The sequence below is a fragment of the Dendropsophus ebraccatus genome, chromosome 6 (assembly GCF_027789765.1).
Source record: "Dendropsophus ebraccatus isolate aDenEbr1 chromosome 6, aDenEbr1.pat, whole genome shotgun sequence".
NCBI classification, from domain to species: Eukaryota; Metazoa; Chordata; class Amphibia; order Anura; family Hylidae; genus Dendropsophus; species Dendropsophus ebraccatus.
In genome coordinates this window covers 147321943-147336054 of record NC_091459.1, presented here as the reverse complement: position 1 = coordinate 147336054, position 14112 = coordinate 147321943, and the positions used below count along the sequence as shown (strand labels likewise).

Here is a 14112-nt window from a genome sequence, read left to right as displayed (position 1 = left end):
CTCATTCCTGTATAATGTCTGCAGTGCGGCCCCTTATCCTGCTGACCGCTGCCATGAAGGGGGGGGGGGGGGGGGGACTTGGTGTGTATAATGGTTAGGTACGTGGTCTGTGTCACAGTAACCTCCACATGATGCAAGGACACAGGGTCCCCAGCGAAATATCACCCATCACACGGCCCCCGCCATGTTGTCTTCCTCCCATAGTGCATCCTGGTGCCATATCCGGCCGTCCACATGATAGAATGTGATCCACCGTGCTGTATTTAAGATGCTCATGTACCCATTGTAGACTCTTGCCTTTACACTGCGCAGCCTAATGTCTCTCCCGACCCTCTGCCGTACACTGCGCATTCTACCGTCTCTCCCAACCCTCTGCCGTACAGGACATAGCCTGCCGTCTCTCCCGACCCTCTGCCGTACAGGACACAGCCTGTCGTCTCTCCTGACCCTCTGCCGTCTCTCCCGACCCTCTGCTGTACAGGACACAGCCTGTCGTCTCTCCTGACCCTCTGCCATAGCAGCGTTGGGTAAGGATAGTTGCGTGAAATCTGCTGTGTGAACATGTCCTTACGCTGTTACTCTGGTCTAGAAGGTGTGAACATGACATGGTTGTCTAAGGCAGAAAACTAATTCAATAAGGGGGTTATGTGTGACAATGAGGCTTATGGGGTTTGGCTCATGTTATGCTCAGGTGGGCTTCTATGCTATGTAAGTGAACCTCAGGTCCGTCTTATAGACTGGTTGAGCGCGGGGGAGGAGGTTCAACCACAGGAGATACATGAGCGAAAAGCATAAAATCCCTCCAAAACTGTGAATTTTATTTAATACAAGGCCTCCATATTAAACTTTCCAGCGGCTCGAGTGACCTTTTGTGTTATATTATTTTTGTGCAAATTGTGCTATGTGTGAACTGTCGACAGGATCTACTCAGAATTAAAAAACCAGCATAGTCCGCGGATTAGGGAGCATTCAAGGAGTTTACCGACCTAATAAAAAAAACAACCCTTCGGTCAATGGATCCAGGTCATCTTACTCAACCTACAATCTTAAGGAGGTGGGCGGCCTTCTCCATCCTCAGATCTTTGGCCTCCATCCCTTTATGAATTGCATAATCTTTTTCACTTGTAGCTTGGTCAGCTTGAAGTCGTCCGAGAGGATCTCCTCCGTCAGCTGGACGAAGATGCTGCCATCTATACGTTCCCTTACAAAGAAAGTCACTACGTCTTCTGAAAGGCCAATGAACCTGAGGCACCTGGAGACCTCCTCTACAGACAGAGCTGATAGATCAGGAGGGGGGTGCCACGTAAGAGGGTCCCCTGCCATCCCCCGGGGCATCCCTGGTGTGTGCGGAGAGGATGCGTCTATGGTACTTCTGGAGGACATTGGTGGCACCTCAATGACTCCTTGAGTGAGGTACACTCTAGTGATGCCTCCTTCTGCCCCCCTCACAATGGTTGGTGATAATGGGGTTGTGCTTCTGATTACAATATTCTCAGTCTCGAACCCTTTGGTCGGCCTGGGTGGAGGAGCCGGACATGTCCCTGTTCCTGCTCCACCGCCTTTGAACATGGGCTCTGGCACAAAGCGTAGCTCAGATCCAATGGAGGAGGAATCCGGAGAGGTGCTTTGACTATTACTGACATCAAAGGGGTCAAGAACATCAGAGACTGAAGAACATGACGATTTTGGATGCTCCATTGGGTCTAACCAATCCCCGGAGGATGAGGGAGTGGAGGCAAAGGCTGGGTTGGCAAATGGATTCAAGGCGCCAAATGGGGCAAAACGTTTTTGGGTGTGAGGAGGCTTCAACCTGGGACAACTGTAATAAGTCTTAATGGTGGTGTCTGTGCTGAGAAGAGGAGTAGAGCGACCGCTGGCAACACTGGGCCCCGTGTCCGCATAGGCCCAAGAATCCGACCAAGATGTCTGGGTGGGCTGAGCTGTGGAGGCCATGCTGTTTGACATCTGATGATTTGATGCATCTCCAGACTTGCAGTCTCCCCATGTACAAGGATAGCAATATAAGGAATAGGAGTCCGGGGAGGGGGAGCAGCTCCCACTGCGGTTCCCTGATCTGGAAAGAAGACAAAAAGGAAATCAGGAGACAAATCCACCAGCATCAAGTCCCCAAGTTGTTCCCATTACTGTCAGACATTGGAAAATCCAGATAACCATTACTTACATGTCATGGAGCCCCGATGAGTAGTAGGAAAGGCCTGGGCTTGGGGAATGGGTCTGTGGGAGCTGAGATTTCGGGTGACGAGGTGGAACCGGTGGGCTGGAGGATGAAGAGAAGTATCTGCCACCACGAGGGGGAACAGGAGGGGCATTGAGGAGACGACATTCCTCCCTCACCTGCAAAACAAAAGAGCAGAGCTTACCGGGCAAAAGGCTCTCTGAGACTCCGACCACATGAGCAACCACATCTACTGTCTACAAGGCTGGACTGGCCCTGTTGGCGTTGGGCCCTCCTGTCCTGGCTCTAACTCCCCCGAATCTGAGCCCTAGATGTTTGTATCTGTTGGCGCAGTTAATCGGTGGACGTGACTAGAAGCCATGTTGTAGTGTCAGTCGTAGATCAATGAGATTGGAACTTACCGCTTCTGATTTGGGCGGCACAGGGGGTGGTGCGTCTGTCTTTGCTTCCTCTATAGTTAAGGCCGGAGGAGGAGAGCATGACTTCCCCTCGAAGGAAGAAGGAGACGTGGCAAAGCAGATGAGATCCTGTTGAGTCTTGTTGCCACTCTCTAAGCCAACAGGCTTGCTGCTGGGCTCCGAATAGTTCTCAACATTCTGGTTGGTCCACAGCTCCTCGTACGGAATCTCTAATTGTTCCTGAGTCCTAAAATCCTGTTCCACCCAGTCTGGGGTCATGTACTCTCTGTCTAAGTCTGAGTTATCTGAAGAAGACCCCACCTGGTTTAGAATGTCCCGGCAATCCTGGGGGCTTGTGTCCCCCGGGATCGTCCCACTGTACACGCACAAGGAAAGGCGCTGGAGCCCCTGGCTGAGCTCCTCACGGGTGTAGTTGATGGAGCCGGCGGAAAAGCCCTGTAAGCAGACTCGGATTTTCCTTGGACTCGCGCACTCCTCGGCAAAGTCTGTCTTGGTCTCACGGACGGCCTTGGAATACTCATCGGGGTTGAATCTTTGCTCTTGGCAGTAATGGGCGCAGTCTCTCACCAACTTGTCAAAATGAGGGTCTCCACAGAGAAGACCCTCGGGAAGGGAGAAGCGAGGCATGTCCGTCAGCAGCAGGAAGTGGAAGGGGTTCACCTCCTCTTTACGGAGAAGACAACATAGAACCACAGTCTTAGAGATAATACTGACCAGCTTGTACCGGTGACCTTCACGGATAATGTGGAGGTCATAGGGGTTACGAGGGGGACGGGTCGGGACCACAACGTTGACAGGCAGCCGCACCTTCTCAATGATGCTGCGGATGGTATGTTCTCCCTCCTGCATCTGGAGCTCCAGGGGGCTGCGGGTGCTGAAGCTGCCCTTACACTGGAACGGGAGGCTCAGGCTCTCGTTGGTGCGGTGGTTCATGCAGATTAGACAGGGCATTTTACCCTTCACCTGTTTGCCCAGGGTGCCCGTCTTGCCCAATTTTCTCAAGATAGTGTTGAAACGAGACTTCTCCTTGACCGTCTTGGCGCAGAGGATCTCTGCCTGACCCATAAGGGTTAACTCATCCCCTGTGTGAAGGGTGAAGTTATAAACCTCGCTGTCCTCGCTAAACTCCCCCGAGACCACCTAGAATGGAGAAGACATGGAAAGGATCAGATCAGATCTACCTGATACCATGGATTTAAAGGGGAACTCCAACCACTAGAGATGACATTGTTCTTCTCTATAAGATCTATAGATCACAAACATGAAGACCACTGTGACTTGGAGGTTGGGCTCCCTTTCCCATGATGCCCCACAGTCTTTACTCATCTTATAGAAGAGCAGGCCTCTGTTCCACATCAGGACTGGAGGACCCAAAAGTTATTTTTGCCAGTTGGCTGTCTTTAAGCTACATCATGCTGCTCCACTCCGGATCCCTGGAAAAGCTTCTTACAGTTTTCCAGGACTGGATCCAGCTTTTCCAGGCACCCGGAGTGGAGCGGCACAGACCAACATGGAGCTCAGAGGCAGCAGCCGGATACTGAGCCTAGCAAAGTACTACTACTGTAAGCTCGCTCATCCTTAAAAACTACAACTCCCAGCATGCAGGCAGGGTCAAAGGTTGGATAATACTGATGTATGGCCTTTGGCTGTCAGCATGCTGGGAGTTGTAGTTCTATAACGGATGTAGAATCATAGGTTGAGTAATAGTGATCTGTCAGGGCATGCTGGGAGTTGTAGTTCTGTAACAGATGGGGGACCCAGACCTCAGATGGAGGACCCAGACCTCACCTTGACGCTAAAGGTAATCGCCTCCATCACGAAGACGCGGTCCGGGAAGACGCTGGCCACCTCCTCCACACTGCTGAAGTACTGCACCGGCTCCCGCACATCACGGTCCTGATCCAGAAGCTTAAACTTTCCTGGAGAAAGAAGAGAGAGAAGAGAGCGGTGATGTCCAGGAGAGCGCGGACCCCCATCCCGAGGATGGTGATGTCCAGGAGAGCGCGGACCCCCATCCCAGAGGATGGTGATGTCAAGGAGAGCGCAGACCCTCATCCCCGAGGATGGTGATGTCCAGCAGAGCGCGGACCCTCATCCCCGAGGATGGTGATGTCCAGGAGAGCGCGGACCCTCATCCCAGAGGATGGTGATGTCCAGGAGAGCGCGGACCCCCATCCCCGAGGATGGTGATGTCCAGGAGAGCGCGGACCCTCATCCCCGAGGATGGTGATGTCCAGGAGAGCGCGGACCCTCATCACCGAGGATGGTGATGTCCAGGAGAGCGCGGACCCTCATCCCCGGGGATGGTGATGTCCAGGAGAGCGCGGACCCCCATCCCAGAGGATGGTGATGTCCAGGAGAGCGTGGACCCCCATCCCAGAGGATGGTGATGTCCAGGAGAGCGCAGACCCTCATCCCCGAGGATGGTGATGTCCAGGAGAGCGCGGACCCTCATCCCCGAGGATGGTGATGTCCAGGAGAGCGCGGACCCTCATCCCCGAGGATGGTGATGTCCAGGAGAGCGCGGACCCTCATCCCCGAGGATGGTGATGTCCAGGAGAGCGCGGACCCTCATCCCCGAGGATGGTGATGTCCAGGAGAGCGCGGACCCCCATCCCAGAGGATGGTGATGTTCAGGAGAGCGTGGACCCCCATCCCCGAGGATGGTGATGTCCAGGAGAGCGCGGACCCCCATCCCCGAGGATGATGATGTCCAGGAGAGCGCAGACCCCCATCCCCGAGGATGGTGATGTCTAGGAGAGTGCGGACCCCCATCCCCGAGGATGGTGATGTCCAGGAGAGCGCGGACCCCCATCCCGAGGATGGTGATGTCCAGGAGAGCGCAGACCCCCATCGCCGAGGATGGTGATGTCCAGGAGAGCGCGGACCCTCATCCCGAGGATGGTGATGTCCAGGAGAGCGCGGACCTCCATCCCTCCTCACTATCACCACCTGCATAGGAACATTCATTATTACAGTCTGTCCTCAGCTGATGGTTTGTTACAGTGTATCAGTGCAGGTCACCAGGCTCCACCCAAGTCAGCACAGGTTAGAGGCGGCATCACTTCAGCTCACAGAGCATTGTCTAGAGCAGGAATGGGGAACCTTAGCCCTCCAGCTGTTGCAGAACTACAATTCCCATCAAAGCTTTAGCTTTGGCTGTCCAGGCATGATGGGAATTGTAGTTCTGCAACAGCTGGAGAGCCAAAGGCTTCTCCATCTCCCCCAATGGCAGAAACTGGAGGATTTCTGTAACTGCACTTCCGCTCAGTGACCACCAGAGGGCGGTGCAGCCATTGGTTTCAGGGAGTCGCTGTCCTTCAGCACTAGTCTGATCGTACAGGATCCTGGGGGGATGACATGGGGGGCCGCGCTCATCCATCTTCCCAGGAGCCCCGGCTGCAAATCACCGGCCATCTCCGCCGTTCAGCCGCAGGACAAGGGGCCTCGCTGTCAGACGTGATGGATGGTTCCTCGGAGAACAAATCCCCCTGAAAACTGTTCATCCTGCGCCTCCTGGTTCCTGAATGTATGAGAAGCAGTAGAGACTGACACCTATAGCCTTGTACAGAGGCTGCAGTATGATTTCAGCTCTTGGCTACAATGCCAAAGGCGACTACTTTCCCACACCGGACTGGACAACTCCCCCGACTCTGGGAGAAATGCATGATGGGACAATTGTCTCTGTATGTCGGGATGATCACTCCCAACAGCTCCAGAATGGCTCATTGTTAGAGTCCGACCCCCAGAAGCCGCAGACAATGGCCGAGTCCTGGCATTGTCCTGAGAACAATGGAGCAGAGCGGGAAGAGTTATCACAGGACCGAGCAGCGTCTGGGAACCGTGTGAATGAGGTCACCCCGGCACTATGACCCCGCCAGGCCCTCACCCCTCCCACTACTCCACCCATCATCCCCCTCACCCCACCAGTCACCCACTACTCCACCCATCATCCCCCCCACCCCACCAGTCACCCACTACTCTACCCACCATCTCCACCCCCACCCCACCAGTCACCCACTACTCTACCCACCATCTCCACCCCCACCCCACCAGTCACCCACTACTCCACCCGTCATCTCCCCTCACCCCACCAGTCACCCACTACTCAACCCATCATCTCACCCCACCCCATCAGTCACCCACCATCTCCCCTCACCCCACCCGTGTCACCCACTACTCCACCCGTCATCCCCCACCCCACCAGTCACCCACTACTCCACCCATCATCCCCCTCACCCCACCAGTCACCCACTACTCAACCCATCATCTCCACCCTCACCCCACCCGTGTCACCCACTACTCCACCCATCATCTCACCCCACCCCATCAGTCACCCACCATCTCCCCTCACCCCACCCGTGTCACCCACTACTCCACCCATCATCTCACCCCACCTGTGTCACCCACTACTCCACCCATCATCTCACCCCACCCCATCAGTCACCCACCATCTCCCCTCACCCCACCCGTGTCACCCACTACTCCACCCATCATCTCACCCCACCCGTGTCACCCACTACTCCACCCATCATCTCACCCCACCCTGTCACCCACTACTCCACCCATCATCTCATCCCACCCCGTCACCCACTACTCCACCCATCATCTTACCCCACCCGTGTCACCCACTACTCCACCCATCATCTCACCCCACCCCGTCACCCACTACTCCCCCCATCATCTTACCCCACCCGTGTCACCCACTACTCCACCCATCATCTCACCCCACCAGTCACCCACTACTCCACCCCTCCAGTCCCCCAATACTCCACCCATCATCTCACCCCCCACCCGTGTTACCCACTACTCCACCCATCATCTCCCCTCACCCTGTGTCAGTCCTCACAGCCACTCTGGCATCATATTCAGGAACCAGGCAGCTCAGGATGAACAGGCTGGGGTGTCTATAGTAATGGCTGCCTTGCCCCTCTCCAGGTTTATCATGCGGCTTCTGTCACCCCCTGGGGGTCATCCTCAGGGCGAGACGTTTACAGCAACAGTCTCCATGACATCCGGCGTCCCACAATCATAAAAACGGAAGCTCCCGCTCTCCAACTGTGCAGAACTACAACTCCCAGCAGGACCTGACGGCCGTTTGGGCTGATTACAATTCAGAATGAAGCATCATGGGAAATAGGAAAAGAACCCAACCATCTTATTGCTGCAGTCTCCATCTGTATGGACTCTTAAAGGGGCAGAACACTGACTTACAGTTACAGCCAACAGGTGGCAGCAGAGAGCAGGTGCTCTTCCTTCTGGAGGAGACATGCTGTACACTGTGCATGGGGTTTTCCTGTGGAGCATTGCTCAGCCTATACAACTTTAATGAGAAACTTTTATTAATTCTGGACAATCCCTTTAAGAGCAGTTACTATAAGCTGCACATCAGATTGGACATCAGAACCTTCCCCCTATATACAGGGATATATACTGGAAGTGCAGTAATGTGATGGCTTTCCAGGCAGCCTCCTGGCATCACAGAGTGCAGTAACAGTGAGTGCGGGGACACAGGGAGTGCAGGGATACAGAGAGTGCAGGGATACAGAGAGTGCAGGGAAACAGAGAGTGCAGGGAAACAGAGAGTGCAGGGAAACAGAGAGTGCAGGGACACAGAGAGTGCAGGGGACACAGAGAGTGCAGGGAAACAGAGAGTGCAGGGAAACAGAGAGTGCAGGGAAACAGAGAGTGCAGGGAAACAGAGAGTGCAGGGAAACAGAGAGTGCAGGGAAACAGAGAGTGCAGGGAAACAGAGAGTGCAGGGGTACAGAGTGCAGGGGTACAGAGTGCAGGGGTACAGAGTGCAGGGGTACAGAGTGCAGGGGTACAGAGTGCAGGGATACAGAGTGCAGGGGACACAGGGAATGCAGGGATACAGAGTGCAGGGATACAGAGTGCAGGGGACACAGGGAATGCAGGGATACAGAGTGCAGGGATACAGAGTGCAGGGATACAGAGTGCAGGGATACAGAGTGCAGGGATACAGAGTGCAGGGATACAGGGAGTGCAGGGAAACAGGGAGTGCAGGGAATACAGGGAGTGCAGGGATACAGGGAGTGCAGGGATACAGGGAGTGCAGGGATACAGAGAGTGCAGGGATACAGAGAGTGCAGGGGAAACAGGGAGTGCAGGGAATACAGGGAGTGCAGGGAATACAGGGAGTGCAGGGATACAGGGAGTGCAGGGACACAGAGAGTGCAGGGATACGGGGAGTGCAGAGGTACAGAGTATGGGGACACAGGGAGTGCGGGGAACACAGAGTGCGGGAATACAGGGATACAGGGAGTCTAGGGGCACAGAGAGTGCAGGGGCATAGAGTGCGGGGATATAGAGAGTGCAGGGGCATAGAGTGCGGGGATATAGAGAGTGCAGGGGCATAGAGTGCGGGGATATAGAGAGTGCAGGGACATAGAGTGCGGGGATATAGAGAGTGCAGGAGACGCAGAGGGCGCAGTCACAGATGTCATACGGTCACCATCCCACCCTCTGCCAGATCTGGGGGTGTCAGCTCTCTATATCACTGCTCCCCGGGGGACACTTACAGCCATAAAGCCAAAGAGCAGATTGCCAGGAAGCCCCCCGCCCGGTGAGTGAAGGTAAAGTGTTGTGGATGGCCCCCACAGAGGAGACCATCCAGGCCGCTCAATCAGTGAGTTTCCGATCAGCCCCTGGGCAGGTCCCCGGGAGACCCTCCAGGCCGGCGGTAATGGAGTCTCCAGGCCTCAATTCTATTATAGATCAGGAAGACGAAGCATCAGACGCATTACTCCCCTCCCCCTCCACTCCTATACTAATACATAGTGTTAACCCCTTACATCCCACGGCAGGGGGTGAATGGGGGTCAATGCACTTAAAGGGGTCGTCCATCCCGCTGTCAAGAGAAGCGGATAACATGGTGTCTCAGAGAATCTATAGGGCTACAATGGAGGGTGGGGGGTCCTAAAAATAAACGTCCCCCTCTCTGCCATGCTTCATACTGCAGCTCCGCTCTACTAGACATCTCATCACTGACTCCAGCTTAGTGACACCCGCCATGCTTCATACTGCAGCTCTGCTCTACTAGACATCTCATCACTGACCCCAGCTTAGTGACATCCGCCATGCTTTATACTGCAGCTCCGCTCTACTAGACATCTCATCACTGACTCCAGCTTAGTGACATCCGCCATGCTTTATACTGCAGCTCCGCTCTACTAGACATCTCATCACTGACTCCAGCTTAGTGACAACCGCCATGCTTCATACTGCAGCTCTGCTCTACTAGACATCTCATCACTGACCCCAGCTTACTGACACCCGCCATGCTTCATACTGCAGCTCTGCTCTACTAGACATCTCATCACTGACCCCAGCTTACTGACACCCGCCATGCTTTATACTGCAGCTCCGCTCTACTAGACATCTCATCACTGACTCCAGCTTAGTGACATCCGCCATGCTTTATACTGCAGGGGTTCACAAACTTTCAGGCCCTGTGTTATTTCCAGGCGGACGATGAGCTATAAGAAGTCTCGGGGGAGTCGCTTACTGGGATCCGGATCAAAGAAGCCAAAAGAAGTGAAGAATCGGCAGGTTCCCTCCCCTCCCCCGCAGCCATCTATAGGATTAACCCCCAACCTCCTGCAGTATCTGGGAACACGGATCTGGTCACGTGACAAAGCCGATAACACGATGACAACGCACCCCCCCAACCGGAGAGCGGCCCTCCCCCCTATTACTAATATCTACCAAGTGTCAGCAGCGCTATTTATATCCCAGCTGAGAGGAGGCGACACCGAGCGCAACCACCAAACACTCCGACACCGACAGACTACAGCCCCCTGCACCAGCATCACAGATGAAGCAGAGCTAAGGGGCGTCATCTACCAGGATATAAACCTGCAGTCCTATGTAACAGCACAGATAACACAGTGATATCTCTGAGTACAGATAATGTAGTAGTCACCTGCAGTCCTATGTAACACCACAGGTAACACAGTGATATCTCTGAGTACAGATAATGTAGTAGGTGTCACCTGCAGTCCTATGTAACACCACAGATAACACAGTGATATCTCTGAGTACAGATAATGTAGTAGTCACCTGCAGTCCTATGTAACACCACAGGTAACACAGTGATATCTCTGAGTACAGATAATGTAGTAGATGTCATCTGCAGTCCTATGTAACACCACAGATAACACAGTGATAGTGTTATAGTGTATATATATATATATATATATACATATATGTGTGTGTATGGGTCTTCCTCTGGTTGCTATGCTGCATTGTCTCTCAGTGTGCACAGCTGTGGTGTTGGTGTCACAGACCTCTGTATATCTTGCCTGGTCTCATTATGTGGGGTTCCCCTGGATACTCGTCCCCCCGGTTCCTGGTCTCCTTATATTGGGTTCCCCTGAATACTCGTCCCCTGGTTCCTGGTCTCATTATATCGGGGTCCGGTTCCCCTGGATACTCGTCCCCTGGTTCCTGGTCTCATTATATTGGGGTCCGGTTCCCCTGGATACTCGTCCCCTGGTTCCTGGTCTCATTATATTGGGGTCCGGTTCCCCTGGATACTCGTCCCCCGGTTCCTGGTCTCATTATATTGGGTTCCCCTGGATACTCGTCCCCCGGTTCCTGGTCTCATTATATTGGGTTCCCCTGGATACTCGTCCCCCGGTTCCTGGTCTCATTATATCGGGGTCCGGTTCCCCTGGATACTCTTCCCCCGGTTCCTGGTCTCATTATATTGGGGTCCGGTTCCCCTGGATACTCGTCCCCCGGTTCCTGGTCTCATTATATTGGGGTCCGGTTCCCCTGGATACTCGTCCCCCGGTTCCTGGTCTCATTATATTGGGGTCCGGTTCCCCTGGATACTCGTAACCAGTTCCCAGTCTCATTATATTGGGGTCCGGTTCCCCTGGATACTCGTCCCCCGGTTCCTGGTCTCATTATATTGGGTTCCCCTGGATACTCGTCCCCCTGGTTTCTGGTCTCATTATATTGGGGTCTGGTTCCCCTGGATACTCGTCCCCCAGTTCCTGGTCTCATTATATTGGCGTCCGGCTCCCCTGGATACTCGTCCCCCAGTTCCTGGTCTCATTATATTGGGGTCTGGTTCCCCTGGATACTCGTCCCCCGGTTCCTGGTCTCATTATATTGGCGTCCGGTTCCCCTGGATACTCGTCCCCCTGATTCCTGGTCTCATTATATTGGGTTCCCCTGGATACTCGTCCCCTGATTCCTGGTCTCATTATATTGGGTTCCCCTGGATACTCGTCCCCCGGTTCCTGGTCTCATTATATTGGGGTCTGGTTCCCCTGGATACTCGTCCCCCGGTTCCTGGTCTCATTATATTGGGGTCCGGTTCCCCTGGATACTCGTCCCCCTGGTTCCTGGTCTCATTATATTGGGGTCCGGTTCCCCTGGATACTCGTCCCCTGGTTCCTGGTCTCATTATATTGGGGTCCGGTTCCCCTGGATACTCGTCCCCTGGTTCCTGGTCTCATTATATTGGGGTCCGGTTCCCCTGGATACTTGTCCCCCGGTTCCTGGTCTCATTATATTGGGTTCCCCTGGATACTCATCCCCCGGTTCCACCATGTTCCCCCCTTACAGTCTCGCCTCTTTATTCCTCTTGTTGATTCAGTCAGTAAATGTTTTTTCTTTCCTGACACAAAGACTGGTCGGATAATGGACACGGATGAGATTTATCTGGAGGCCCCGGGCTTGTGTTGCTATGACGATGAGCTGGGGGCCATGTGAATGGGGGGCAATGTCTGCTCCTCGCCTTCATGTCTTCAATACTGTCACTATCTCTTCTTGCTGTCAGTGAATAACATTGACAACATTGTCGGCCTAATACTCCTCACAGCTGAGGGCCTGTTACAGTGTGTCAGTGATCTCCATCCTCCATTAGATTCTATATGTAATAGGGATAAGTGGGAGCTCCGGAGTCAGTCACAGTAATGATCAGTAATAGACGTGCCCCGTCTATGGCCTCTGGACCCGCCGACCGCTATCGATCAGCCCCTGTGGATTCATTGATCTGCCCGCTCACAACTTCTGAGGGTCCATGTGATTGGGGGGATGGGCGCACGGGAGACATCATTCCTAACATTCTATATGAACGGCCCATTATGAGTCCAATCCAGGAGAGATCCTCAAAGTGTCATCTGGGGTGATCGCCAATATGGCCGCAATGACAGCGCTTACTAGTGTTACTGCTCAGGAATCCGGGAGACCCGGGTGATGACCGACATGAGCTGCCACCCAGCTTTCCCTGAATCCTGAATAAAGAAATATGGTGGGGTCCAGGTACCTGGCACATGGAAGTGGGGCCCCCGGTACAGGGTTTGGATACCTGGCACATGGAGGTGGGGCCCCGGCACATGGAGGTGGGGTCCCCGGTACAGGGTTTGGATACCTGGCACATGGAGGTGGGGTCCCTGGTACAGGGTTTGGATACCTGGCACATGGAGGTGGGGTCCCCGGTACAGAGTCCGGGTACCTGGCACATGGAGGTGGGGTCCCTGGTACAGGGTTTGGATACCTGGCACATGGAGGTGGGGTCCCCGGTACAGGGTTTGGATACCTGGCACATGGAGGTGGGGCCCCGGTACAGGGGTCCGGGCCTGGCACATGGAGGTGGGGCCCCGGTACAGGGGTACAGGTACCTGGCACATGGAAGTGGGGCCCCCAGTACAGAGTCCGGGTACCTGGCACATGGAGGTGGGGTCCCTGGTACAGGGTTTGGATACCTGGCACATGGAGGTGGGGCCCCGGGACAGGGGTACAGGTACCTGGCACATGGAGGTGGGGTCCCCGATACAGGGTCCGGGTACCTGCCCCATGGAGGTGGGGCCCGGTACAGGGGTCCAGGTACCTGGCACATGGAAGTGGGGTACCCGGTACAGGGTCCGGGTACCTGTCAAATGTAGGTGGGGCCCCCGGTAGAGATCCGGTACAGGGATCTAGGTACCTGGCACAGGGTAGATGGAGCTCCCGATACAGATCGGCACAGGGGTCTGAGTACACCATCAACATGCAGGAGGTCTGGGAGAGTACTATGGTGGTGTGTGTGCAGTCAGCAGGGGGCTTCTTCTCATTATCTCCATATGTTTGGGGGCTCAGCTGCTGCGGCACTTCCGTCATCACTTATTTATTGGCTCCTCATTCACTATTGATGACTTGGATGAGTAAAATTCTCAGATCCCGTCTCTGAACAGATGGATCCGGTGATTGGGATGGGGGGGGGGGGGGGGGGGGGGTTGGGGGGTGCTGACACGCACAGACCGCTAGATAGCGGAGCCATGGGAGACTCCCCCTAACATCCCAACACCATGGATACACTCTGTGATGGTGCACTGCAGTGAAGGGGTTAATAAATCCAGGTTGTTGCCAAGAAAGGGGGATGGGGGTCTTTTTCTTGAGGAGAGGTGGGCTTTGGGCAGATATCCAGTTTGTTACAATGTATCAGTGCAGTTATTATATCAAGTCTCCTGAGCGGTACTG

The 14112-nt window shown here is 54.4% G+C and overlaps 1 protein-coding gene across 4 annotated transcripts; it reads right to left on the bottom strand.

Annotated features, from left to right (window-relative positions):
- Positions 1 to 804: 804 nt before the first annotated feature.
- Positions 805 to 12333, bottom strand: GAREM2 (GRB2 associated regulator of MAPK1 subtype 2). 4 transcript variants are annotated; one of them, XM_069974123.1, is made up of 5 exons: positions 12215 to 12333; positions 4405 to 4535; positions 2599 to 3756; positions 2183 to 2355; positions 805 to 2074 (listed from the first exon to the last, which is right to left on the bottom strand). In XM_069974123.1, exons 2-5 carry the CDS (start codon positions 4429 to 4431, stop codon positions 1075 to 1077), a joined length of 2358 nt encoding a protein of 785 aa, XP_069830224.1. In that variant the 5' UTR covers positions 4432 to 4535; positions 12215 to 12333; the 3' UTR covers positions 805 to 1074. The 4 variants fall into 4 exon arrangements, with proteins under 4 accessions (XP_069830224.1, XP_069830223.1, XP_069830225.1 ...); XM_069974122.1 differs by lacking the exon at positions 12215 to 12333 and adding an exon at positions 10926 to 11791; XM_069974124.1 differs by lacking the exon at positions 12215 to 12333 and adding an exon at positions 7831 to 7908.
- Positions 12334 to 14112: the final 1779 nt, after the last annotated feature.